The sequence below is a fragment of the Hydractinia symbiolongicarpus genome, chromosome 4 (genome assembly GCF_029227915.1).
Source record: "Hydractinia symbiolongicarpus strain clone_291-10 chromosome 4, HSymV2.1, whole genome shotgun sequence".
In the NCBI taxonomy this organism is placed as follows: Eukaryota; Metazoa; Cnidaria; class Hydrozoa; order Anthoathecata; family Hydractiniidae; genus Hydractinia; species Hydractinia symbiolongicarpus.
This window is the reverse complement of record NC_079878.1, coordinates 14,308,441-14,333,044: the sequence shown is the minus strand read 5'-3', so window position 1 is coordinate 14,333,044 and position 24,604 is coordinate 14,308,441. Positions and strand designations below refer to the sequence as shown.

Sequence of the window (24,604 nt, the reverse complement as noted above, 5' to 3'; positions counted from 1 at the left end):
TATTTTATACAAAATAACTTATATTTGTTGACCGAGTGTGCGAGAACTAAATTAGTTGTGACGTCACGTATTTATGTATACTTTTCACGAAAAAACAACAACAGAATAATGATATAGATTATTCGTTAATAAATATTTTACAATTTTTGAAATCAAGCGGCTGGACCATGGTCAATCATAAAGCTCCATCCGGTCGTATTATTTTCAAAAGTTGGGCACAAAATATCATCCTTTGTTATAACGTCATAAAGGAGCAAAATTCTAAGAATAAAATATATCTTATTAGTATGATAAATTTGTGTCCAGTCTTAAAAAAAAACCTGGAAAGGAGAATCAAATACACGTTTTTTATAAGAAGCTAAGTAATTGGTTTAACCTTGAGTTTTTAAATTTTATTGCGCCTTGGTTTTTACCCTTTTTGTGAGGTTTACTATAATTTTAAAATATATAAATGACATGTGATATGTTTGTTTTCTGCTGTATATTTCAGATTTCTCAGCCAAGTTTCCTAAAATTTAGATTTCCTTAGGCTAAAGTTTCTTACAGACTGGTTTCTTATAAGAAACGTGTAATATGCATTCGGGACAATTATTATTTTTATTACAATTTACCCAGAATAGCCTCCTCAGTTCCTATTGGTACTGCTATCTACGAGGGTCCTGCAAAGGGGCTCCTAGTGCATTTAACGCTCCTATTTGAGCTACGAAAGCCGTGCAAGCACAGCAATCGCTTAACTAGACAACTGCCTATGATATCAATCATATTATTAAGCTGAACGCTAAGCAGAAAGGATAGATTCACACTTTTATAGTCTCTGACATGACTCGGTCAGGGTTTGAACCAAAGACCCCCCGCACTGGAAGCGAACGCTCTACCATAAGGCTACCAGTCGAGAAAATCGCATCGCGCATGAAAAATTATAATTTAATTTGCAACGCCCAGTAATTTGTGCCACACTCTATCTAGTACCGCCTTTTATGAAGCCCCTTCACGTCTAAATTAAAAAAATGATAAAAACTAGGGATGATAACTTGATGAGATACGATTCCTTTACGCCATGCACAAATGTTATTTTAAAGTTTCTATAAGATCAAAACTTCTAACAACATATCAAACTTACCCATGAAATCAACTTTTCCGTCGTGATTTGTATCAGTTAGCTTCATAACTCGTTGTAAACCTTTCTCTGTCAACACATGCCCCAACTGTTTCAACGCCGCATGACATTCTCTTTGGTTGAGATAACCGTCACCATCTCGGTCAGTTCGAATGAACACCTCCTTCACACGTTCGATGGATACTTTATCCTTCTTTACGATAAACGCATTCGCAAACTCGTTAAAACTGATTTTTCCACTTCCTAAACGAGTTTCTCCCGTTACTAACAATTTGTAATACGCAACCAAGCGTCGCAAATGTCACACACGAGGTGGTGTCATTTAAATTTCAGTGTTGTGAACAACAGCGCAAAGTGACTTTTATAATTTGCACGCCGTAAAAAACCTCTTTGGCGTACTCTCACAACAAAACAACACAAACGCAAGTATACGTGTGTTGTGTGGAGAAAGTAAAATAAAAAATTCAAAACCGTGCAATCGATTTTCGTAATAACGTTCTCTATTTTGCAATATAAAGGGGCCTGGGAAGGAATGTGATTTTCAACAGTTGTGTATAGTTCTTTTTTGGGCAGGGGTGGATGAGGGAATGAGCAGGGGTGGATGAGGGAATGAGCAGGGGTGGATGAGGGAATGAGCAGGGGTGGATGAGGGAATGAGCATCCTTTACACTACCTTATTCGCACTAATTTTCGCGCGTTTTAATTTTTGCTCAAGTTTAAATTTTAGCACAAATTAAAGATAAAGAGTTTGAATGCAGTTCTTTTGTGCAAATTGTAAAATAGCGCAAAACATAATGAGCGAAATTTCTGATGCAATCTCATGCCGACATTAAAATAATAATTATTCCTAATTTTATTTTCTGCTGTCAACTCATTCCGGAAGTTATAGACCTTTTTGAATGTTTACATTTTCCGCGGTTAGCCCTTCTGGCTCTAACAACTGCGTGGCAGGCAGAAAGATGCGGAAGCTTGCTGAAGAAAGGTTTTTTTCAGCCCATTTCTTTCTACGGAAACATTTTTAAGGCTTTAAACTATTATTGAGTGTAGATGGATAACTTCTAATTGACATATATTCATCTAAAATCGTAATGATACCTTCGTACGAAGAAACAGACTAAAATAGAATTCACTACATCAAGCGCCGCATCTTTTTGCCTGGCACGCAACTTTTAAAGCCGAAAGGGCTTACCGCGGAAAATGTAAACATTTAAAAAGGTCTATATAAATAGTATCGCGAAAACATTAATAACTTACAAAAAAAAAATTCACAGCTTAGTGTTCGTATGAGAAAAAACGTTTCCCAGGAAAAAAACTAATAGAAAGGTGCATCATTACTTTCACTACAATGTTTAAATAAACGAAGGTACATAACCCATTAAAAAAAAACCTTTTCGCTGTTAAATAATCACAGACTTACTATCTTTGTCAGTTCGAGCAAATAACATTTCTGATTCTTGGTGTGTCAACTCCAGTCCCATTTTTCTCAACATACCGAAAAACTCACTTCTTGATATCATTCCATCTCCATCCTTATCATTCGCCCAAAAATATTTGCGATACTCTGAAACAAAATAATCTCTATCAAAACAAATCAAACGGGCGGAAGCACTGATCAAAAACACAAAATTGCAGACCAGCAAACCTATTTTACTTAAATCAGCAAGGACTCTCAAAACGTGCTAAAATTTTACTACCCACGCACAATATCCACACAATTCAGGTTTCTGTTTCGTTCATAACACTCATGTGTGTTCTGATTGATTACAAATCTCCACTGACGAAGTATTTTTTTTATTTTTTTTTGAGAAGCTTGTATATTTGCAATGTTAACTATAATTTTAATCTTTCAACAAATCTTTCTTCGAGAAAAGTGGATAAAGTACCTAATTAAAGTCACTACTGTTTTAAATAAGAAAATGTTTTATAGAAATATCAGACTGGGATTTCAAGTTAAAAACTATAGAGAAATAAGAATAACGACCACTCTTAGAATTTTGGTAAAAGCGTCTTAGATATTTTATTTACGAGGAGGATGTATGGAGTATTATTGAAACTCTTAGATTAGTTTCTGGTCATTAACAAGCCGCACTCGGGAAAACTGAAAAGTTTGATTATTCTCGCCTGTCACTCTGGTTATCCCAAACCGTACCAAACCAAACCAACCTAAGCCGAGTAAACAAAAGCTTAATTTTATATTCCATGCCGAGCGCAATCCAATACAATGATCAAATATTATTGTCGAGTTCTGTTCGAACCCTTACAGCTTATATAAATAAAACTTTACTAAAATAGCGAAACCGTTTTGGCTTTTTAAGGGCATTCTAAATCAACACCGACCAGGTTGAACTTGGTTGCAGTATAAACGAGGCAAACAAACAAACAAATAAACATAGAACATCTTACTTTCCAACTCTCCCTCGTCCATATCTGAATTCTAAAAGACACAGAAGCAAACATCAATAACAGCCAACAAATATAGCTAAAGCTAGGTTATGGCTAGTAAGTTTATTAACAAAATATTCATCTTACTTGCGCCGCCATATTTTGACAGTCAGTAACCGTACAATATGTTTAAATCATTATTTTTATTCACGTCTAAAACAGATAACCTGGTTTCTATCACATCAAAACAAAAACAACTCAAACACTAAGGAAACGTTCATTTAATCAGAAAGGATAATTTAAAAATAAAATCGGGGAAAATTAATTTAACTTTAAGTTGTCAAATCTTATCACAGCTGGAAGAATGTTCACAGCTTAACCATGAAAGCATGGAAACGTAATTCACGCTTCCCCTTTCACTAAGCCTGTGATTGTTGTTTTAGCTGTGCATTTTTTTTCATGCAATAAACATCATGTAATACCATAAATAAAAAAGAACAACTCATTGTCACTTCAATTAAATTAGTTTTGCTAATTAGCTCTTTTGTTTTGGTTAAACTTGGTTAAACTTTGTTAAAATACATTTCAGAGAGTATTCTATCCACCGTTACCATAGATGTAAGAAAAAACACATCCATTGAATCCTGTATAAAACCTTTTAAATGACAGGTTACAGTGCATTGTGGAAAAAACAAAAATTCGTATCTCATCAATTTATTAACCTTGTGAATGATACAACATCAACTTACAAGACATCAATAGATGTTTCTCTTGAAGTTTCATAACTCATTAGCTACAAGGTGGAAACATGAAAACAATTATAAGATAAAGATAATATAAACTTATATAAACTAACATAAGATAATATAAACTAATATAAACTAACATAATTGACATAGATTAATATAACATATTATAACCTGATGATAATAAAAATACATGAAGGAAATTAATTTTGGAACTACTAATTCTGGCCAGTTTAGTGTTGCGAGTATTATTGTGGCTGGTCAACGCAAATTTGGGCAAGCAATAATTTTCGTAGATGGTTGAATGGATTTCAAAAAGAAGACAAAAAGAAGACAGTTAACCTGGCTTGCGCTTGATTTCTTTGCAAGTGAATCTAAACCGGCAAAGAAGCTTAGAAAACATAATGGCTGTATTATTCACAAAACAAGAATTGAAAAATCAATTTTCCCCAAGCATTCATTTTTTTTAATCAGGTTTTACCAAATGCTATATATTGGCAAGACTTAATGCCTGCGAAAATTAATTCCAAGTATTAATATCAACACTGAATATAAGTTTAATTTTGATGAAAATAAGAAAAAATATTTAACACAAATTCAAGAAACGCAAAATTCCATCAGCGGAAAGCTCAGTCCACATGCGAACACATTATATTTACATCTTATTAGATGCCAATTTGAGATAAAAACACATCCACCTAAATTCTATCTCAAACTTTTAAAGCGAGCAGGCGTTTTCATTACAAGTTTTTGTAGTTGTTTCTTCACTTCCACCAGCCCCATCAACGTCTCCTAAAAAACGGTTTGATTTGCATGCTCATATGACTTCTGAATATTACTCATTTAATTCTGCGATACAAATAGAAAAAGATGGGTTCGGCTAGTGTCAGTGCGGCTATTATTCACACTACTAGTATCAGCGAGACTAGTATCAGCGCGACTAGTAATAGCGCGACTAGTATCAGCGCGGCTAGTATCAGCGAGGCTAGTTGCAGCGAGGCTAGTATCAGCACGGCTAGTATTAGTGCGGCTAGTTTCAGCACGGCTAATATCAGCACTGCTAGTATTAGTTAGGCTTAGCTAGTGTAAAAACCTAAGCCAATTAAATGTTGCTTATAAAAAAGCATGTATATTAAATATGATTTATCACATACCTTTTATTCCAAGTGCATTGAGTATATCTTCCAACTTGGGATGATCACCAAAGCCTTTTTGTTGGTAAGCCAGTAAAATTCTTCCTCCCTTTTCAATAACATTGGTCCCACCTTTTTGCAAACCGTCCCCTTTCATGTTGCCTGTTATTCCTAAGACATTACCCTGAAGAAAAAAAGAGAAAAATATATCGCCTTGCACAAATTTAAGCATTTTACTTTTTTAAGCCCATTTTACTTGGAGAAGAAAAACTTACGTCGTATATTTTTCTACTAGATGGTACCCATAAAAAATTATTCTTATTTTTACAGGTCAATAGTGTTTGAGATTACGGGACGTCTCCAGGATAAAATGGAAAACATGCTGAATTTCCACAAAATTTTAACTTGCTATCGCCTGAAACAACATTGGCAGTAACTAATTATATTGAGTTAAGTTAGAAAAAATTTAACTCAACATGATTAATTTCCAAGGGCAATTACAGGCCATCAATTATGTTATGTTAGACTATTGATGTAAAAAAAATTTTTAAAACTTTTTAAAAACTTTTTTTTAAAAAATACAAACGCTGTATTTTTTAAGACTGTTAAAATACTTTGTTCTTTTTTACACTTAAATCATTGCAAAAAATTTCTAACGCTCGCAAAACCAATTATCATAATAGATAAGATAAAATTACATACACGAGTATTTGCTTGTCGTGTTTCTTTGGCAGCTAACAAGCCAGGTACACTTAACAAAGATGCTCTAGAAAACAAAAATGATAATAAAAAATGATGAATTATGTTCTGACAAAAAAAAGCACAAAACTGTTAAATAGACAAGCATTCTTGTCAAAGAAAAAAAAATTTAAATTACTTAAAAAATCCTGTTGTCTTTATTACACTCATATATTTATACGAAACAAACTAACCTTCCATATCCAAGTGCTTTGTATGTTGCATAATTTTGGTCAATATACAGATCTAAAATGTGATAAGGTTATTCTGAACAATTTGTATCAATAAATTAGTATAAATTGGCAGTAAACAAGGGTTTACGACACAATGTTAGTGTCCCTTCCCTTTCTTCCTGCATCAAGGGATGAGTGTGCTTAAAAATGCCACACTTGAAGAAGATAAAAAATTGTTGCACATGGCGGATCAAGGAGAGGAAGGTTAAACAGATCAGAGAAGACTATTTTACATTGTTTCGCAGATTTTCTCTGTTGCCTTTGGTGACTGCCAATGTTGTTTTAGGCGATAGCAAGTTGAAAATATTTTAGCAGAGAGGAGGGTTTGAGAAGAAGGACATACAAGGGAACTGTCTTTAAATAGATGGGGTGGATGACTACCCTATGCATGCTATTGACATTAACACTATCTGTTCCACATTAATAGAAAACACTTATTATTGCTTGTTCTCAAATTAATTTACCAACCTCCTTTAAAAAATTTTCCTTGAACAAATTCCTCAATACCGAGTTCCTCAAGACCAACAGCAACTAAGCCGACACCATGGGCATCTAACTGAGGTTTTAATGTGCTCAGTTCTGCTGCCCAGGTGCGGCACAACTTTCATCCCCAGCGTCTCAATAGTGCTAGAACTACGCTCTTGTCCGCCCATAATGATCCTAAAGTCACAAGCTGGAAAATAAAAGATGATGTTTTGTTTTAGAAGTATTTGATTAATAATAAGAAAATAAATTCTAAACAACTCTCAAGCTTACCTCTCCTGTTACCACGCTTTTTACTAAGTTATTTGCTGCGGCTTCCATCTTATACTATATTTTTTATCTATAATTAACATAGTTTATAATCACTTGTACAAAGAAAATAATTTCGACAAAGAAGGTCGTAAAACACACTACATTACACTCCACTAAATTCTTAAAAATGACAGCAGTTGAAAGTATATAATTATAATCATAGCTTATATTTCTGTTTGCAGGAGCAAGTGGTGGAAAGTCTAAACATCAAGCAGAAGGATCAATTCACACTTTTATAATATCCGGTATGGCTCAACTAGCCTGTGTAAAAAAAGATTCGATTTAAAGAAGGTCATTAAATCTGTCCAACCATAGCACAAAACAAAAGTATTAAAGGAAATCCTAAGTGATAAATATTGATAATCATATTTTGTAGAGCTTAAAAATTGTTTAACAAGTCTTTTAATATTTTTAAACAACCTCTTTGCGTTCTTAGACATTCACGTTTAAAAGTTTAAACATTATTATAACAACAAAAACATTATTAGTAACATCAACTTTCTCACACCACCACTATATTTATTACCTTTTATATCTCAATGGTCATAATTTGCAGACCATCAGGATATAAGTAGGTTGTAATTCGAGGATTGACAAAGTAGTTCCATGGTTTAAAGTATTAAAAATGTTGATAAAATTGTAAAAATTATACTACAAACTGTGTATACAGTTGCCATATTGCATGCAACAACATAAGCTTGTTACTTAGATAATTCAATGAAATCATTTCTTTCAATCTGATTTCATCTTTTACAGATGGTAGATATTAACATTAATGAAATAAAAGGACAGTTTATTTTGCTCCCAGCAAGGCTTAGAAATACCAATATTCTCTGAAATTTTAGACATTGTTTTTAAGAATTCAACTCAAATATCAAAAAAGCATCTACAATAACATAAAAGCAAATCCACTCAGATGGAGATTATTTAGAAATTAGAAGGTATATTAAAAGAAAAATCTAAATAAGTAAGACTGATATCAATCAAGAATGTGGGCTTTCTACCTCGTTGACAACTGTTAAAGATGAAGTATCTTGTTATCAAGCTTTGCTTTTGTGACTTAAGGTTGTGAGTTAATTTGTGTTGCTGCCGATTGTGAATGTATAAATTTAAAAATTATAATTCCTTGTTGTGTAAAAAAGGGTTCCTTTATTTCTATTAGACACAATCAAATTAAGAACAGCAGCTTTGTTAAATGAAGTATGCCATGACATGCACAGAACCTCTGATCTTTATGGTGAGTGATTTAGGGAACGAAAGGTAAACAGTGAATGTGTGCAGAAGTTTTTTTAGATCTAGGTGTAGTTAACATATGTAAACAAAGACAATAGTTGTTTGTAAGGCATTTGACAGGATATTGCAGGTTGAGTATGGTGCATTCACTGCAGTTGCATGGCAGCTTACGTGAGAGTAGCTGTGAGTGTTGCAATCTTTATTCTCAGGTTTCCAAAACCCCAATTTCTTCTTGGATAAGATGTTGTGTAGCTACAAGACTTGGTTTTTTTCTAATCCATGGTTATAAGTGCAATATAATGGCTTTGTGAATTTAAAGGTTGATGTTAAATGTTTTTGACATTGTAATGTTTAATCTGTGGATTAGCATTTGAGACATGCATTTTTGGTGACTTCAAGGAAAAAATAAACACATGAGTCAGAGACTTGTGTGTTTATTCATTATTATATAAGATATACTGAGTGTGTGTGAAAAGGGGTTACTGCATCCTTTAAAAAAATCCTTGGTTTGTTATTCTTTTGTTTTTTAAACAACTGCAAATAACATTATGATTTTGCTATCCTGAGCATATTGGGTTGGTAGTATTAGGCTGAATATTGATCTTCATCATGTGATATATTCAACAAAATTGTAACAAGAGCAATGCAATAAGTCAAGGTAAAAGCAGGCTTACTCATAAGTACTCTTAAGCCTTTATTTTATGGCCTTTAAGAAAGTTACATTTGCAGCTACAGATAATTTTTTTTTAATTTTAAAAAACGTACTGTGAATAACTAGCTATTAATATTATGTCTGTATTATTGCCAGATTTTTATCCTATGTCAGGTATAACTCTGGGTATTGTCAATTATTTGTAACTGAAAAGCAAAGCTTAAAAAACTTTATGTAAAAATTATTTTTTGCAGGGTGCTCTTGTTAGACAAAACTGATTGGATTATTATAAAAAATATTTGTATTATGCTTGAGTTTTGGAATTTAAACACACATGTTGTTGCAATGCAATAACATATTTTGCCAGTTAAGCTAGGCAGCACTCCCTAACATATGCTTAATAATCAATCGATTTACCACAATAACTTAACCTGACGGTCTAAGAAAGTTAGAAAGTTTTAATTATATATAGATGAATCTAATTTAAATCTGAACAGACTCACCGAAACAATTACCAATTTGTGATTACTGAGTACACTGGGGTTACTCAAAAATATGTTTATTTTTATTGTATACTAAATAGAAAAATAAAAGCATAATGGTGGGGGAGTGTGACAATAATAACGATACATAGCTGGGCAGTACATCATCTGACCTATAACATCTTCCTAGAATAAAAAACTGGGTAATTTTTTTTAAAAAAATAATTATAATCTAAGTTATAATGAAGTTTAAATAAACTAGGTAAACATAGGTAAACATAGGTAGGTTAATTATTCCTTTTTAGGAACATTTTACCTTTCAAACTGCTCTCTCCAATGAACAAGTTTTTATCCTAAAATGTTTCCTAAAAATTGAAAAATTCAGTGTTACAAAACACTCTACTTCGTCTTTTCTCTGGTGATCACATCTTTTCTGCACGAAATGAGTTATGACTCACGTTTACTAAAAAATTCATTTAGAATCCATTTAAAACTATGACAAAAAAAAAAGAAAAATAAACAAGTAAAATTTGAATTGAAACAAAATGTGCTGGATGAAAAAGTATTGGATATTTGGTCTGATCAAAATAATTTATTGCGATAACAAGAGATCTGAGCTAATTCTGAAAAGAAAAAAAATGCTTTTTGGTTTCCCTCACTTTTTTTGCAATGTTTGTATTGCTTTTGACGTTTTTCTCAATTATTACATGTCCTGTTTTTGAACATTTGTATCCAATTTTCCACTTTAACTCCCTGATATAAGTAAAAATATCATATCAAAAAAAGATGCTTTGAGAATTATTTGTTTTACTTTTCATATTTATAAAAATGTGTTAAGAGTTAAATAAAAGTTCTACAAGTTATTTTTTTAATAACTAAATAATCATTAACATTATTTTCTTTTTAATTTCTTCACAGGTCAAAAGAAAAAAACAAAATCTGTGAATATTTTTTTATATAATTGTCGGTTACCTACTCTACTTAAAAGAGATCTGTCTCAAAAATAAATTAGATGACATCATGAAATCTTCGTTTACTGGTTTCACCATTGGTTGATCTCTATGTGTCTTGTTTTAATTTTTGGTCAGAAAATTTTAATGCAAATGTAATTAAAAAAGAAAAAAATGAAATCTACGTCATATTTTTAAAACAATTTAAGTTGAGAAAAAAATGAGACATGATTTAAATTTAGACTATGGTTAACATGTGGACATATTCTTTTTCTGAGAACTTGTATACTTTTGAGACTAAGCCCTTTACAGTTGGCCACACCAACTTTTTAAGAATTTTAACTACATTTATAATATGTTATAACATTTCAATTTTTTTTGTTATAACATATTGTTGAACAAACTTTTGTTAACAAGTACATACTTTCATGTTTTTTTAAAGGAAAGTTGAAAGAAAGTGATTTATACAGAAGAGGTGTAATTTACCATACCGCTACATTAATATCAATAAATATTCATAATTTTTGTCACACTACTACTAATTCTGTCTATATACTTTTATCCTTAATTCTTCCAATATGGCAGTCGAAATTATATTACCAACATTTGTTAAAAACTAAGATCAAAACAGCAAGTAAACAACTTGCCATCCTGAACTATATCCAAAAGTTTTGATTTTTCACCACCACAGCCAATCATGAAAAGGCCTGGTATTAAAAAGAAGGCTTATCAGGAGCTTGGCTTGTGGGTTTCTGTGCTTCTCAATGCCTTTAACAGCCTTTAAAATTAACGTCGGCATTCGGCACTGCTGACATAATTGCCGACGTAAAATACGAAGATACATACCATAGTTGCATCGGCGACGTAATTTTGTTGTGAAATTTTTAAATAACATTTTGGTTTTGTTTGAGCTACTCCTACTTATTGCGACTACAAAATAATTACATTCGATTTTTAGTAAGTTAGGCCATTACAACTAACTAAAATCATTTAGGCTACAGAGATACTGTGGTGTCATTCGATTTGTGATAATAATCGAAAAAATTGTATATCATATTAAAAAGAAGTCCAGAAGTTCTTTCTCCCACATAACATAGCATAAGTCAGCCCTGCTCTCGGTTTTGTAAGGACAGATGTTCTGTGAAGACTCTAACAATTGAGTCTCCTGTACAGTTTTGCTTCATGTTAAACTGTGCCGGTGACAAGCATATTCGAAGCATGTCACAGGCGACTTCTGCGATATACAACATAATAATGCCCTAACCAAATGAGTTCATCTCGAAACATAAAGAGCCAGTTGGCAGTGAACTATTGTATTAAACTGACGAAGTTCACCATCCAGAACTTATGAGGGGTCTAGCCCTAATAAAAGGTGAATAACGAAATTTATTGCCAGCTGAAAAATTTCACTACAAAAAATATTGCTGACGCAATGCCGACGCAAATCAGTTGAAATGTATCTGACGTCGGCAGTTTTATTGCCACTGTAAAAAATCTAATTTTAAGGGCTGCTTTAAAAGCAGCGCTGAAGTGGTTGTAGATGTTTTCAATGATAGCAGATTTAGATTGTGCAGCCTATATACCGTGGCATCCACTGGTTGTGAGTTAGTGGTTAAAACGTCAGGATACAAAACCGAACTGTCGAATTGACCAACAACTAATCGTGCCTTTCATGAGTGGGAAGACACTTCCAAAATTTGAAGATTTTCTGATGTGGTGTGGAGGGTGATCACAAGTTTAATAGCCTCATCAGCATTTGTCTCGTCAAACTCACAGTTGTGGATTTTGTCATCAGTCTTGTTATCCAGTGGTTGCACTTTTTTTTTCGTAAAGTTTTGTGTCAATGTGTGTTTGTGTTGAATGCTCGATTGGTCTGCAGTTGCCAAAGTTGACTTCTCAGATTTTGTCCTCCCATGGTGAGTAGTGCTCCCTTTTTATTGATTGTTCAGTAGTGGGATTCGTGATGCCCTGTCAGACAGCACTTTTGCTTTCCAACCACTGTTTCCATCTTCGCTCAATTCACTGTCGGCTTCCTTGATTTGGAGAGCCTCAAATTTTATATGGACACACAAGCCTTTAAATTTGCTAGCGTGCTCATCATGTTTTTGTAGAAAACATGCAAGATCATTTGTTAGACAATGATGATCTGAATGGCTGGAGTTTAATGTGGATTCTGCAAAGCGTGTGGCTATGTAGATTACATGAAATGGCAAACTAAATGTAAGAGGATGCTGACTCGCCAAAAACGCCTTATATATTTTTCCAAGGTTCTCATCTGTAGCCCCCCGGAAAAGCCTGGGCCTGTCCAAAACCACCCGAAACACAATGCGCACAAGCTCATTGTTCTTATTTAAATTTTGTCGAGAAGAAGGAAAGTGAATTTTATTACAACTGGTAATCAAATAAATGATATAAAAACAGTTCTTTTCTACTATTCAACTTTACAAGAATAAATTATACATGGTATGGTAATTGATTCGGGTTTTACCGGGCAAAATTTTCAGTTTTTTTAAAAAGCTGGTAGTCGTCCAACAACCACCATGGCTTTTGCGACGTTTCCAGGAAGTCGACACCCTCGTATAAATGTGATAATAGTGTGGTGAATGATACATGGAGTTATGGCAATGTATGTTGTGTCTGGTGTGAAAGCAATTAAACCTTAAAATTAAAGCAAAACCTTCTTGTTGTCCGCTGACTCTATGGGCAAGCAGTGTGTGTGCTTCAAACTGTGAAGGATCAAATAAGGCTACCATCAAAAATATGTTATGTTCGCATCCTCCGACCGACTCACTTTTGGTAATAAAAACCCGAGTCAGCAAGTTGAAAAAAAAACAGAAAAATATATACATTTAATACCCTGAGCGTCAGGTGTATGAGAGATGCCCTGAGCATCAGGGGCTTCAACATGCCCTGAACGTCAGGCGCAGTTTCCTATTCACATAATGACTACACTAGAGATGCCCTGAGCGTCAGGTGCATCAACATGTCCTGAGCGTCAGGCACATGCTAATTACTAGTGTTTTTATTCTACAATGTTCCTACAATAACTTGTATCAACACATTACTTGCCTAAAGGGCTGAAGAAGGAGGACCAACACACTTACTAATTAAATTAGAGTCTTACCTACAGACTCGTTGTTTTTACCTCTGGACTAAAACCCAGACATAACATAAGCCAAAAGAAATACCAGGGAAACCTTGAGGCACAAGCAATTTGTCTGGTTGTGTTGCGCTGTGTGCTCCCATAACAGTTGTGATGCAGTTGTCTTTAGTTGCATTGGAGACATCCATGATATTTCCATTTTGATTCGACTCTTTATACGCGTGTTGATTGTTGCTGCCAAAGTAAGAGACACAATTTAACATAACTCGTACTTGTTTTCAACAGCTAAAATAATTATACAATAACTAATATAAAGAAATAATAAGCATAGAAAAACAAACGAAAGCAACAGGGTGGAAACACGCACACAGAGAAAACAAAAAGGGGCTGGTTACACTAACCACAACTAAAATTTGATCAGCCCAAAAAGGGGTGTGGCAAAATGGCTGACCAAAACAAACTATAGTCTAAGTGTGACCAGAAAATGCAACAGGATGGCACTATATAAATTATATAATATCTAATAATAAATATAAACTTACTGGTAAAGTTTATGCCTAACTTATGCAGTGCAGCAACAAGAACAAATGTGTTTGGTAAACACCAAGAATGACAAATACTTGGTCAACACCAAGAATGAACAAATACTTGGTCAACACCAAGAATGAACAAATATGACAGAAACAATTTTTGTCATGTCTTACTAGTATGAAGACTAATTTCCAACTGACTGCAAAAATGCAAAAAACATATATATGTCCCTTGAGACATACTGTAATGTCTGTAAAGAACGTACGGTATTAATCAGTAAACAACACAGTTTTATAATATGGTATCCGCCATATTGAATATTTCCAGCTATAACTCTTAGCCTTACAAAATAGTCAGAGCAGAGTGGATATGGACGGAGATATGATTGCGGAGCGGAACAAACAGACATCACATCTCTCCCCTACCACTAAATAAACTAAGTAAATGAAAGCATATAGGCAAGTTCTAACTTGTTGAACAGAATGTTTTAGATAAATATAGTTTGTAAATGTTTAGTTCATCACATAATCAGTGAGATGTGCAGGAGATTTTCTTATACGTTTGTTCATTGGTTCAGGAATAAATAGATCTTCCTCAGAATCCGATTCTTGGTATGGTATGGTTTGATCATCCGATTCCTTGTTTGTTGTTGTATCAGTGCCTGACTGTTGTTCTCTGTTATGACATATTGCTGCTGGTAAAATAAAGTCATCATCAGTACTGGACTCAGTGCTCATGGTAAACACACCTCTTTCCTTCTGATGAGAGTGAGATCTAATGCGGTAAGGTTTTACATGTGCAGAATTACGAAATATTGTAGGTTTGTTGCCACATTGCAGGAAGACTGCGTTACCTTTGACTGCAGAAACAGAGTGCGGTGTTGATTTCCAATGTGGGGTGAATTTATTGCGATGTTGAGTTTGATCAGCAACAAGTACAGTATTACCATGTTTAAGTTGGTGAGCTTTGGCATGATTTCGTTGATTTTCATATGTTGCAATTTTCTGTTTTCGTTGACGATCTCTAACTTTAACAGAATTCTTTTGAGTCCCATTGTTATAATTGGAAAGTTTATCCTTGATCATGCGTCCAAACATCAATTCAGCAGGTTCGATACCAGTAGTAGCATGCGGTGTTGTTCGATATGCTAACAGAAAATTTTTAAGCACAGTGCGCCAGTTTTTGCCTTCAGCAATGGCAGCTTGAATAGTTTTCTTCATGGTGCGGTTAAACTGTTCAACCTCACCATTTGCTTTGGGACGGTATGGAGTTACTTTGCGGTGCTTAACTCCAAATTCTTTCATAAGAGATTTAAATACTTGTTTTTTTCGAAATTGTGGACCATTATCGGTGATTATGGTTTCAGGAGCACCATAACGACAGAATATTTTACGGAGCTTCTGTGTTTGTTGGTTGCATTAGTTTTGTAAATTATCTCAACTTTGGGATATCTACTGTAGTAGTCAACACATACCAATAAATTCTCACCTGTTGGAAAAGGACCACACAAGTCACATCCAATGAGAAGCCATGCAGCATCGGGAATTTCTGTCAATATGACTGGTGTTTTTCTTCGGGGTCAGCCGTGACTTAACAACCATGGCAGGAGCTGACAAATTCTTCAACAGTTACATTCATACTTGGCCACCAGACTTTACTGCAAAGACGTTGTTTCGTGCGCACTATTCCTTGGTGTCCTTTATGTGCTACTTGTAGAATTTGATGAACTGCTCTGATTTGACTTGCAGTTTAACAGCATGAATTTTGGGGTCTTTGTTTTGTTCAAGAGCAATGCGGTACGGTGTAACTGCAGTAGGAGATTGTGAATTGTGTACATAACCTACATACTCTTCAGCTAGACGATGGCATTTACAGGTGGTGGGTGATGGATTTGAACGTGATAAGAAATCAGGACTATTGTGTTGACCTGGCTGGTATTTTACATTATAATTGTAGGGTATCAATTTCATGACCCAGCATTTAATTTGTGGTGGAAGGTGTTCGTTGATTGAGGAGAACATGGTAACCAATGGCTTATGGTCGATCTTCACTGTGAATTTTACACCATATAAGTACATGCAAAAGCATTCTATGGCAAATAAAATAGCAAGGCTTTGTCGTTCAATTCAGCTGTATCATGTGACAACAGAAGATAATGATCGGCTAGCGTAACTTTGTGGTCTTAGAGTTCCAACAGGTTGACCTTGTGTAATGACAGCTCCAAGACCAACTGGAGAAGCATCAGTAACTACTTCTGTGTATGCATTTGGGTTGAAATATGCCAATGTATCACTGGACAAGAGCAGTGACTTTAAATTGTCAAATGCAGTCTGATGCTCAATGGACCAATTCCATGTGCAATCTTTTCGCAGTAGTTGACGTAATGGATAAGTGACAGTTGCAAAGTTAGGCAGGAATTTTGAACAGTAAGTTACCATGCCTAAGAATGAGCGCATTTCTTTGACATTTGATGGTGGTTTTAAGTCTACTATTGTTTGAATCTTTTTTTTATCAGGTGCAACACCTTCGGCGGACAATTTATGACCCATGTAGATGAGTTCACTTTTTAAAAATTCATTTTCCACGGTTAATTGTAAGGTGTTTCTCACGTAGGCGTTGAAATACTTTATTCATGCGGTCAAGCAGTTCTTCAGTATTGTGTCCTCCAATTATAATATTATCAGATATGTTGCGCACTCCAGGAATTCCAATGAGGGCATGCTCTATTTCTCTTTGATAGAGCTCAGCTGCAGAAGACATACCAAAAATGAGCCTTGTATATCTGAAAATACCACGGTGAGTAGCGAAAGCAGTTAAATCTCGACTTTCTGTATCTAGAGCGATTTGGTGGTAACCTTTGTTGAGATCCAACTTCGTAAACACGGTACAACCATTTAGCTCATGTAGCAACTCCTCCAAAGTAGGTATTTGATATGGTTCTCTAATAATAGCAGCATTTGCAGCACGCATATCAACACACATGCGCATGCTGGTAGATGAGGAATCTTTCTTAGGGACAATGACAAGAGGGTTCACCCATGTCGGTGGTGATTCAACAGGTTCAACCACATGATAATCAAGTAATTTATCAAGCTCATTGTCAACCTGCTTCTGCATCAGTATTGGTAATCGACGGGCTTTTTGAACAAGGGGTGATACAGTAGGATCAGTCTGGATGTGTAGTTCCACATCTTTCAGCTTTCCCAAACCTTCAAAGCGATCAGTGTATTCACTCAGCATTTGATGTAATCTGGGATTGGTTATTTCAATTTGGTTGACCACATAGTATTTGGGCCAACTCGTAGTAGATCCAAAGCACAAGCAGTATCATAACCTAAAATATTGATGTCAGAGCTTGGTACGACAACAAATTTTGCAGAAGTGTTGTGGTTATTGGACTCAACAGTTGCCCACACATAGCCGATAATAGCAATTGGTACCTTAGATTTGTAGGGATAGACGTTTCTGTTGTGAGGCCTCACTTGAAGTGGCTGTTTGGGATTTTTTAAGATATCTGCACTGATCAAATTGATATTGCTGCCACTGTCAATGAGGACATTAATGACATGACCATTGAATTGGATTGGGTATGTATTGTGTAGTATTGGTAAGTGTAAAAACAAAGTCGTCATCAGAAGAAGAGCTGTCAGCGATTACATATCTGACTTTATCTTGTCGCTGGCTCGATTTGCAAACATTATTTTCTATTTTCCTTTTATTACCTCACAAGTATTAGCAAGGTGATGCTTGCTACCACACCTGTAACATGTTTGATTCTTCTCTGTTTGTCTTGAAATAGAACTTTTTGGAAAGCGAATATGATGAGTGCAATTTGAAAATCTGTTGACCCCATTGTTGTCAGATTCATCGTTAACAATAGTGTCAGTAGGTTGTGTGTTTTTATACTGCTCTGCTTGATCTGCAGCTTCAATGATTGCAGCAATTTCACACAACTTCGAAAGTGTAAGGTCGTGTTCTTTCAAGAGTCGTTTTCGTAGTTTACGGGAATTGCATTTTTCAATTTCATCGTCTGTGTCATGAAATTCACACGTTTTTGCAAGGGATCGCAAACGTATAACATATTGCGCAATTGATTCATTTGTGTCTTTTTGGACATATGTACGAAAACATGACGTTCATAACGTTTATTCTTTCGAGGGAGAAAATAAGTGTCCAATTTCGTGCATGCAATTTTGTATACATTTGTTTCCTCAGGTAAGTCTGTTTCAGGAAGGGTGTCAAGGATCTCCCTGAGATCTTCTCCCCCACAGTGAAGAAGTAGTGCCTTCATCTGGTTATTGTCTGTAATGCCAGCAGCTATTATATATGAATCAAAACCTTGTCGCCATTTCTTCCAGCAAGTGCCAAGGCTGGTTGGGTCCCCGTGGGTATCAAAAGTGGACGGACATTTGATATCAACAAATTTCGCCATATCAGTAGAATGAAAGTATAGTTCGTAATAATGAAGCAGTAAATACGGAGTAAAATGTCTGAAGAGTTATTAGAATGTAAAACTCTAAGTTGTTTTTACTCGCAGCGCCAGTGTAATGTCTGTAAAGAACGTACGGACATCACACATACCTAAGGCCATTACCAATATGCCTCAATGCATAACAGTCCCTAAGGAACACAACTAAATAGAATGAATCAAAAACCTTTATACACGAGACTCAGTACACTCATAAACATTAAAACAGACACATGAACTTTACACATAACTTTAGACATAAAAAAAAACCATAAACAAAACAAAGATTGTTTCATTGACATAAGATAAAGAAAAAATAGGTGAAGAAAATCAATATATAAAAAGGCTGGAAGGGTGGGTAACTGTAAGCTATAAAGTACATCTGGAGAACTTGTGCAGTGTGGGGGATGTTAGGTTCTTATCTGCAACCATTAATAATCAAGATAGGTAAGGTAAGGTAAACCGAATGTATATCTAACCACAATGCTAAAGAACTGTACTTCTGCCACCACAATTAACATGAGCAAAACAAAACCATTAAAAAAAAAAGATCCGCAAGAACTAATTTTCGCAAAATTGACAAAAACTCCCATAAAAATTAATTCCTTTAGGGTACTCCTCTGTGGCTACTGAAAGTTTACAGGGCGCCGAAAAGGGTCTTCAAATGATGTTGAATGATGCTATATTGTTTTTTGGCCCTTGGAACGAGTACACTTGCTCCGATCTAAAAATACCCTGAAAAAATACGCGCGACAAACCAACTCATTTTTGCAAGGTCTTCAGGACGCGAACATAACATATTTTTGATGGTGGCCTAAGTGTGATTAGGCAGTGGATATCTTACCTTCTCTATAGTGGTGGACATCGATTCCTGTAACCCGCTGTGTTTCCTGGGTCCTTCTTGTCGCCAGACGAGCTGTCACTATAGAGTCAAAGTAATTTTGGGGTAGTAATAGGATTTTCCGTCCCAAACGAGATGTTAGCACTTTTCCTTTGAGAGACCCTGTGAAGTTAGAACACAGTCTCCAAATTCTCCCTGTCGATTGTCACATATAGTTGAGGGAAAACACAAACTTATTGCAAAGAAATTGAGCTTTGCGAGCGAAGCAAAATTGTGGAGCACGTTTGCCACACGCGAGGTATATCAAGACAATTATCGAGATTCTCAAATTTTTGATAGAAAAAAAAACATATAAAATCAGCGTAAGGAAATATGACTGATATTTTTTCGCAAAAAAGTAGGTTATTTTTTTCTCTACTAGAAAAAATAAGTTTGGACCGAGCAGCTGTAATAAAAGTTAGCTAAAATGCCAATAAATAGGCTTTGTACCCCCCGTCTTTTGGACCCCCGTTATTTCCCGATTTTCCGTTTGCCGGAAGCGAAAGACTGGGAAGTACACCAAGCAATCAGAAAACGGCTATCAGCTAATTTGAATTATCGTGTATTTTACAGACCTAAGACAAATACATAGTTTATACCAAGTCAAGCTGGCCTTGTTCTGCCCAGATTGCGAAAACGGCCTGTTTACAACTTGGGCAGTCGGATTATGTACGCATGGTCCAATTATGTTTTTTGCACTGGTTGTCGTGGTGACATGAACGCTGATATAAATGGCTGGCCGCAGGCTGTAATTGGCATTTTCTTCGAACTTTTGTGAATCTGGATGACAGAACATCCCTAAAAACTAGACATGGCAAAAGAAAAAAGTCTCGACGTAATTCTTATTTTAAACTACTCTTCGTTTCATTTGAGAACAACAGCAACTTTGTCACCAGGGCCATTTGCTTGTCAGAAGTGTTGACAAATGATATAAAAGCGGTCAGCCTGGATTATAATTCTTCTATAAGTCTCAAATATTATTAGACTGTCGTATATAAACTGGCATGTCCTGATTATGTTCCTTTTATAAGTGCCAAATAATATTTCTTTGAGTAATAAGTCCTGATTATGTTGCCCTAATTATGTATTTTCTGCCCTGTTCTTAACCGGGCAGGCTGCCGTACTTAATCAAGGCAGTGTTTATTATCTGGGCAGAACAGCCGGCTTTTTCTCTTAATATTTCGAGTTGGAAAGTTTGTATAATGTTCTGACCCAACTATGGACACCGGCCCAACTTTGGACGCAGAACTGGCCCGTCTTTAGACAGGCCGGCCTGTCAAAAGACGGGTTGGTGCGTTTCCAATTTGTTTCCAATGGGTTTTCTCCCAGGGTTTTCTCTTCTATGATATTCAGTGTTGGTGTATTCCCAGATATCGGCTGCAGTAAGATGTTAGCACTTCGTCGTATTATATCAGAGAGAAACAAAGGGCACTAGGGACAACTATTGGCTAGTTTCAATTTTGCTTGCAACTTGCGTAATGCTTCGCAACCTTTTTTTTAATTTCTAGTTATAGTCTAACCCTCAATACCTAGTAATTGCGAAAGCAGGAAAGAGAGAACGATATTCTTTCTCTGGTCAACTACATTCAAGAGATAACAGTTTTCAAAGAAAATGAAAGTTAATGCTGGAGGCATGACCTTCAAATACAGGAAAACAATATTAATCAATGGCCAGATTAACCCGTCAATGTGTTTAAGGTAAGGAAATGAGATTTTCAGTGGCAGTTAGACCATGCGTAATCATAAGCCATGAAAGTCATTATTTGAAGCCTTTCGAGTTAAAATGACGCGTTAAATAGTGGAGATAAAGAAATTGTGGGTGGGAAAGTTGTTGATAATTTTAACTGTTGGCGTGCCGTTCACTGTCTTATCATATTCTCCACAGGTAAAGACATACGTGCTTCATCTTTATATTAACATATGTGAAAGATTTGTAAACAGATTTACTTGCCTGTTTGGGAACGGAAGATGAAAAAAGATTTGATTTGAATGAATTTTAAAGATTTGACGTTTACGTACTAATCATTGCAAAGTATGTGTATATAGATTATCGAAAGACCGGACGCATACTAGAACCATGGAGATTATTTTTACAAAACTTTTCTTTTTTGTAATTGTTCTGTTGGCAACAGTGGACCTCTCCCATGCTGGACAGAAAACAACTTGTGTTTCCTTGAAACATAGAGGATTACGTTTATGCCAGAATTTGGGGTACAATGCAACCATGTTTCCCAATTCATTAGAACATCGAAATATGGAAGATGCTAGTACCGAATTAGATAATTTTTTGCCCCTGGTAAAAATACAATGTGCGAAAGAAATTGAGTTCTTTCTTTGTAGTGTTTATTTGCCTGTTTGCCTTGAGTCTGGACCTTTGCCACCTTGTAGAGAAGTTTGTGAAAGAGCTCAAAGAGGATGTATTAAACTAATGACACAATATGGGTTTCCTTGGCCAGAATACTTAAGGTGTTCCAGGTTTCCCAAAAAAGTTGAAAATAGACTCTGTGTTGACAAACCGTTTAAAGAGCCAGGCACTAATGGTAATAATGGTATTAATACTGGTGGTATACCAGTAAACCCCTTTCATAATACAACACATGCTTCATATGATGACTATAGATGTCCTGCTAAACAGCAGAAAGAAACGAAACACTATAAATTTATGGGAACAGAGAAATGTGCTTCCCTATGTACACCAATTTACTTTACTCACAAGGAGAAGGATTTTGCACGGAACTGGGTTTTGTTTTGGTCAGTGGTCTGCATGTTATCAACTGCCTTTACGCTATTAACATTTATTGTAGACATGCCAAGATTTCGATATCCAGAAAGACCTATAATTTTTCTTTCTGGCTGTTATTTTATAGTTGCAATTGCATTTATATCAGGACCAGTTTCTGATAATGCAATAGCATGTCATAAAACAGATGATGGTACCCAGTTGTTAAACCAAGGAACTGATAATGCATCTTGCACTATTGTGTTTATGTTGATATATTTCTTCCTAATGTCAGCATCTATATGGTGGGTAATTTTAACACTAACATGGTTTTTGGCTGCCGGACTTAAATGGGGACATGAGGCTATTGAAGGCAGTTCACAATATTTTCATGCTGCGGCTTGGGCCATACCAGCTGCCAAAACTATTGCTGTACTTGCAATGAATCAAATTGATGGTGATATTTTAGCAGGTGTATGTTTTGTTGGTGGCAAAAATGTGAATGCCTTACGGGGCTTTGTACTGGCTCCATTAGTTGTGTACCTTGTTGTTGGATCTTTTTTTTTATTTGCTGGTTTTATTTCACTTATTCAAATCAGAAAAGTTCTAAAGGACGACAGCTCGTTGCGTGCCGAAAAGCTGACAAGATTAATGGTACGAATTGGTATATTTTCCATATTGTATTCGCTACCTGCTATTATTGTTATAGCATGCTTGTTTTATGAGCAGACCTATAGAATTGAATGGGACAGTTCTTGGATAAGTGCTTGGCTTACTATGTTGGGCAAATGTGACGAGAAAGTGTGTTTCGAATTCAGCGGAAAGAGCAGACCAGATTTTGCTGTGTTTATGATTAAATATCTCATGTTACTTATGGTGGGCATAACAAGTGGATTCTGGATTTGGTCTGGCAAGACTATTCAATCTTGGAGGAGGTTTTATTACAATAAGATCTTGCATCAGCGAGTACCAAGACAATACTACGAGTCTAAAGATGGTTCTGTCTTTACCGCGAGAACAAATTTGACGTAAATGTCCTGACCATACCTATGATAATGTGCGATAAGTGTTGTTCGCTAGAAGTAATGTTTACTTAAAGTTTAGGGAAGTTAGGAAAACCAGAAAACATTTCCATATTACATAGTAATGTTATCAAGAACATTTATTGTGACAATAGACAATTTTCCTAATCATTGGTGATACTAAAAAGTTTCTTAAAAAATAAAAAGGATAATTATTTTATGTAAACAGGATTATAAAGTGTTCAAAACTAGTTTGAACCTTTTACATTGTCAAATTAGCATATATGTTTGAAAATATAAGATTTCAGATCATATGTTTTCATAACTTATTTTTTTTTTTTTTAATAGGGGGAGCTTTGTCAACAAATTTGACAACAGGTGTGATGTTAGGTTATATCTCATGCATACTCATGCATATTAGAACTTCAATTGTTTGGCAATTTCATTTTTACTATTTTTTTACTGTGGATACTTGTGTGTTATAACATTTTTGTTGTGAAATAACACTTTTTGTTAAGTTTCTTTTTCTACAAGTCTTCTTCTGTTTTATAAAGGAGTCCCATGTTCTGAATTTTTTTATTCAAATTTACAACAACAAACTGCAATATATATTTAAACTTTCAAATGCCATATGTGTAAACAGCATTTCATGAAATATTTATGTTTATTTTATCCTTTTATCCATGTGTTTTTTTCAACTTGTCTCCATTTTTATGAATTAACTTTTATCGATTTCAAATAGAATTTAAAACGTGTGAGGTGATGTTTTTTCAATTATTTATTTGTTGTTATATCATATTTAAGCGTCGTGCGTTTCATCCTAAGCTATCTTAGTCCTCAACTGTGTTCTGTAGCTAAAATAATAAACTTATATGTTTATGCCTACTGGTTGATATGATATATATTACTCATCACATAAGTGAGAATATCATAACCCTGAGAGGTTAAGCTATTTGACAGCTTTTAAAAGCATGGTCTGATTTTTAGTACTGAATTTTCGCACCAGCATGATTTCCGAAAGTTTGTTTGGAAGCTAATTTATCAAACGAAAAAAATGTGCAACTGAACAAATTATCCGTAGTCTGGAGAAAATTCCGTCACCTCTGTCACTCTGACAGTTTTTGTTACTAACAATTAAAGTTCTTAAGTGAAGTATTCTAATACATCATTCGTCTAACAAATTTTTTATCACCTTTGAAAAATTTCGTAACTTTTTTCCGACATTTTTTGGCTAATAAGGTAGATAACCATTCACTGTTTACATTAACTGATATGTAGTACGCGCTTCCCTGCACGTCGATTTTTTTAAAGTTTGGGTAGCGAAGTTTGGCTTTTGGTATTGTGTAAGCTTTACTTGCCAGCTTGATTATTTTATTAGATGAACAGTTTTTTTATCGAAGAAATGTCGCCACGGAAAGGG

At 35.0% G+C, this 24,604-nt stretch overlaps 3 protein-coding genes across 3 annotated transcripts; 1 reads left to right on the top strand and 2 right to left on the bottom strand.

Annotated features, from left to right (window-relative positions):
• Positions 1 to 106: 106 nt before the first annotated feature.
• LOC130641491 (calmodulin, striated muscle-like) lies at positions 107 to 3,800 on the bottom strand. The gene is made up of 5 exons (XM_057448303.1): positions 3,647 to 3,800; positions 3,521 to 3,551; positions 2,535 to 2,678; positions 1,121 to 1,360; positions 107 to 261 (listed from the first exon to the last, which is right to left on the bottom strand). Exons 1-5 carry the CDS (start codon positions 3,656 to 3,658, stop codon positions 236 to 238), a joined length of 453 nt encoding a protein of 150 aa, XP_057304286.1. The 5' UTR covers positions 3,659 to 3,800; the 3' UTR covers positions 107 to 235.
• A 397-nt stretch (positions 3,801 to 4,197) lies between these two features.
• On the bottom strand, positions 4,198 to 7,246 carry LOC130641489 (prostamide/prostaglandin F synthase-like). The gene is made up of 6 exons (XM_057448302.1): positions 7,106 to 7,246; positions 6,818 to 7,022; positions 6,311 to 6,362; positions 6,081 to 6,144; positions 5,400 to 5,562; positions 4,198 to 5,037 (listed from the first exon to the last, which is right to left on the bottom strand). Exons 1-6 carry the CDS (start codon positions 7,151 to 7,153, stop codon positions 4,964 to 4,966), a joined length of 606 nt encoding a protein of 201 aa, XP_057304285.1. The 5' UTR covers positions 7,154 to 7,246; the 3' UTR covers positions 4,198 to 4,963.
• Positions 7,247 to 21,382: 14,136 nt separating this feature from the next.
• On the top strand, positions 21,383 to 23,942 carry LOC130641488 (frizzled-2-like). Its single transcript, XM_057448301.1, has one exon. The coding sequence runs from the start codon at positions 21,521 to 21,523 to the stop codon at positions 23,192 to 23,194; it is 1,674 nt and encodes a 557-aa protein (XP_057304284.1). The 5' UTR covers positions 21,383 to 21,520; the 3' UTR covers positions 23,195 to 23,942.
• Positions 23,943 to 24,604: the final 662 nt, after the last annotated feature.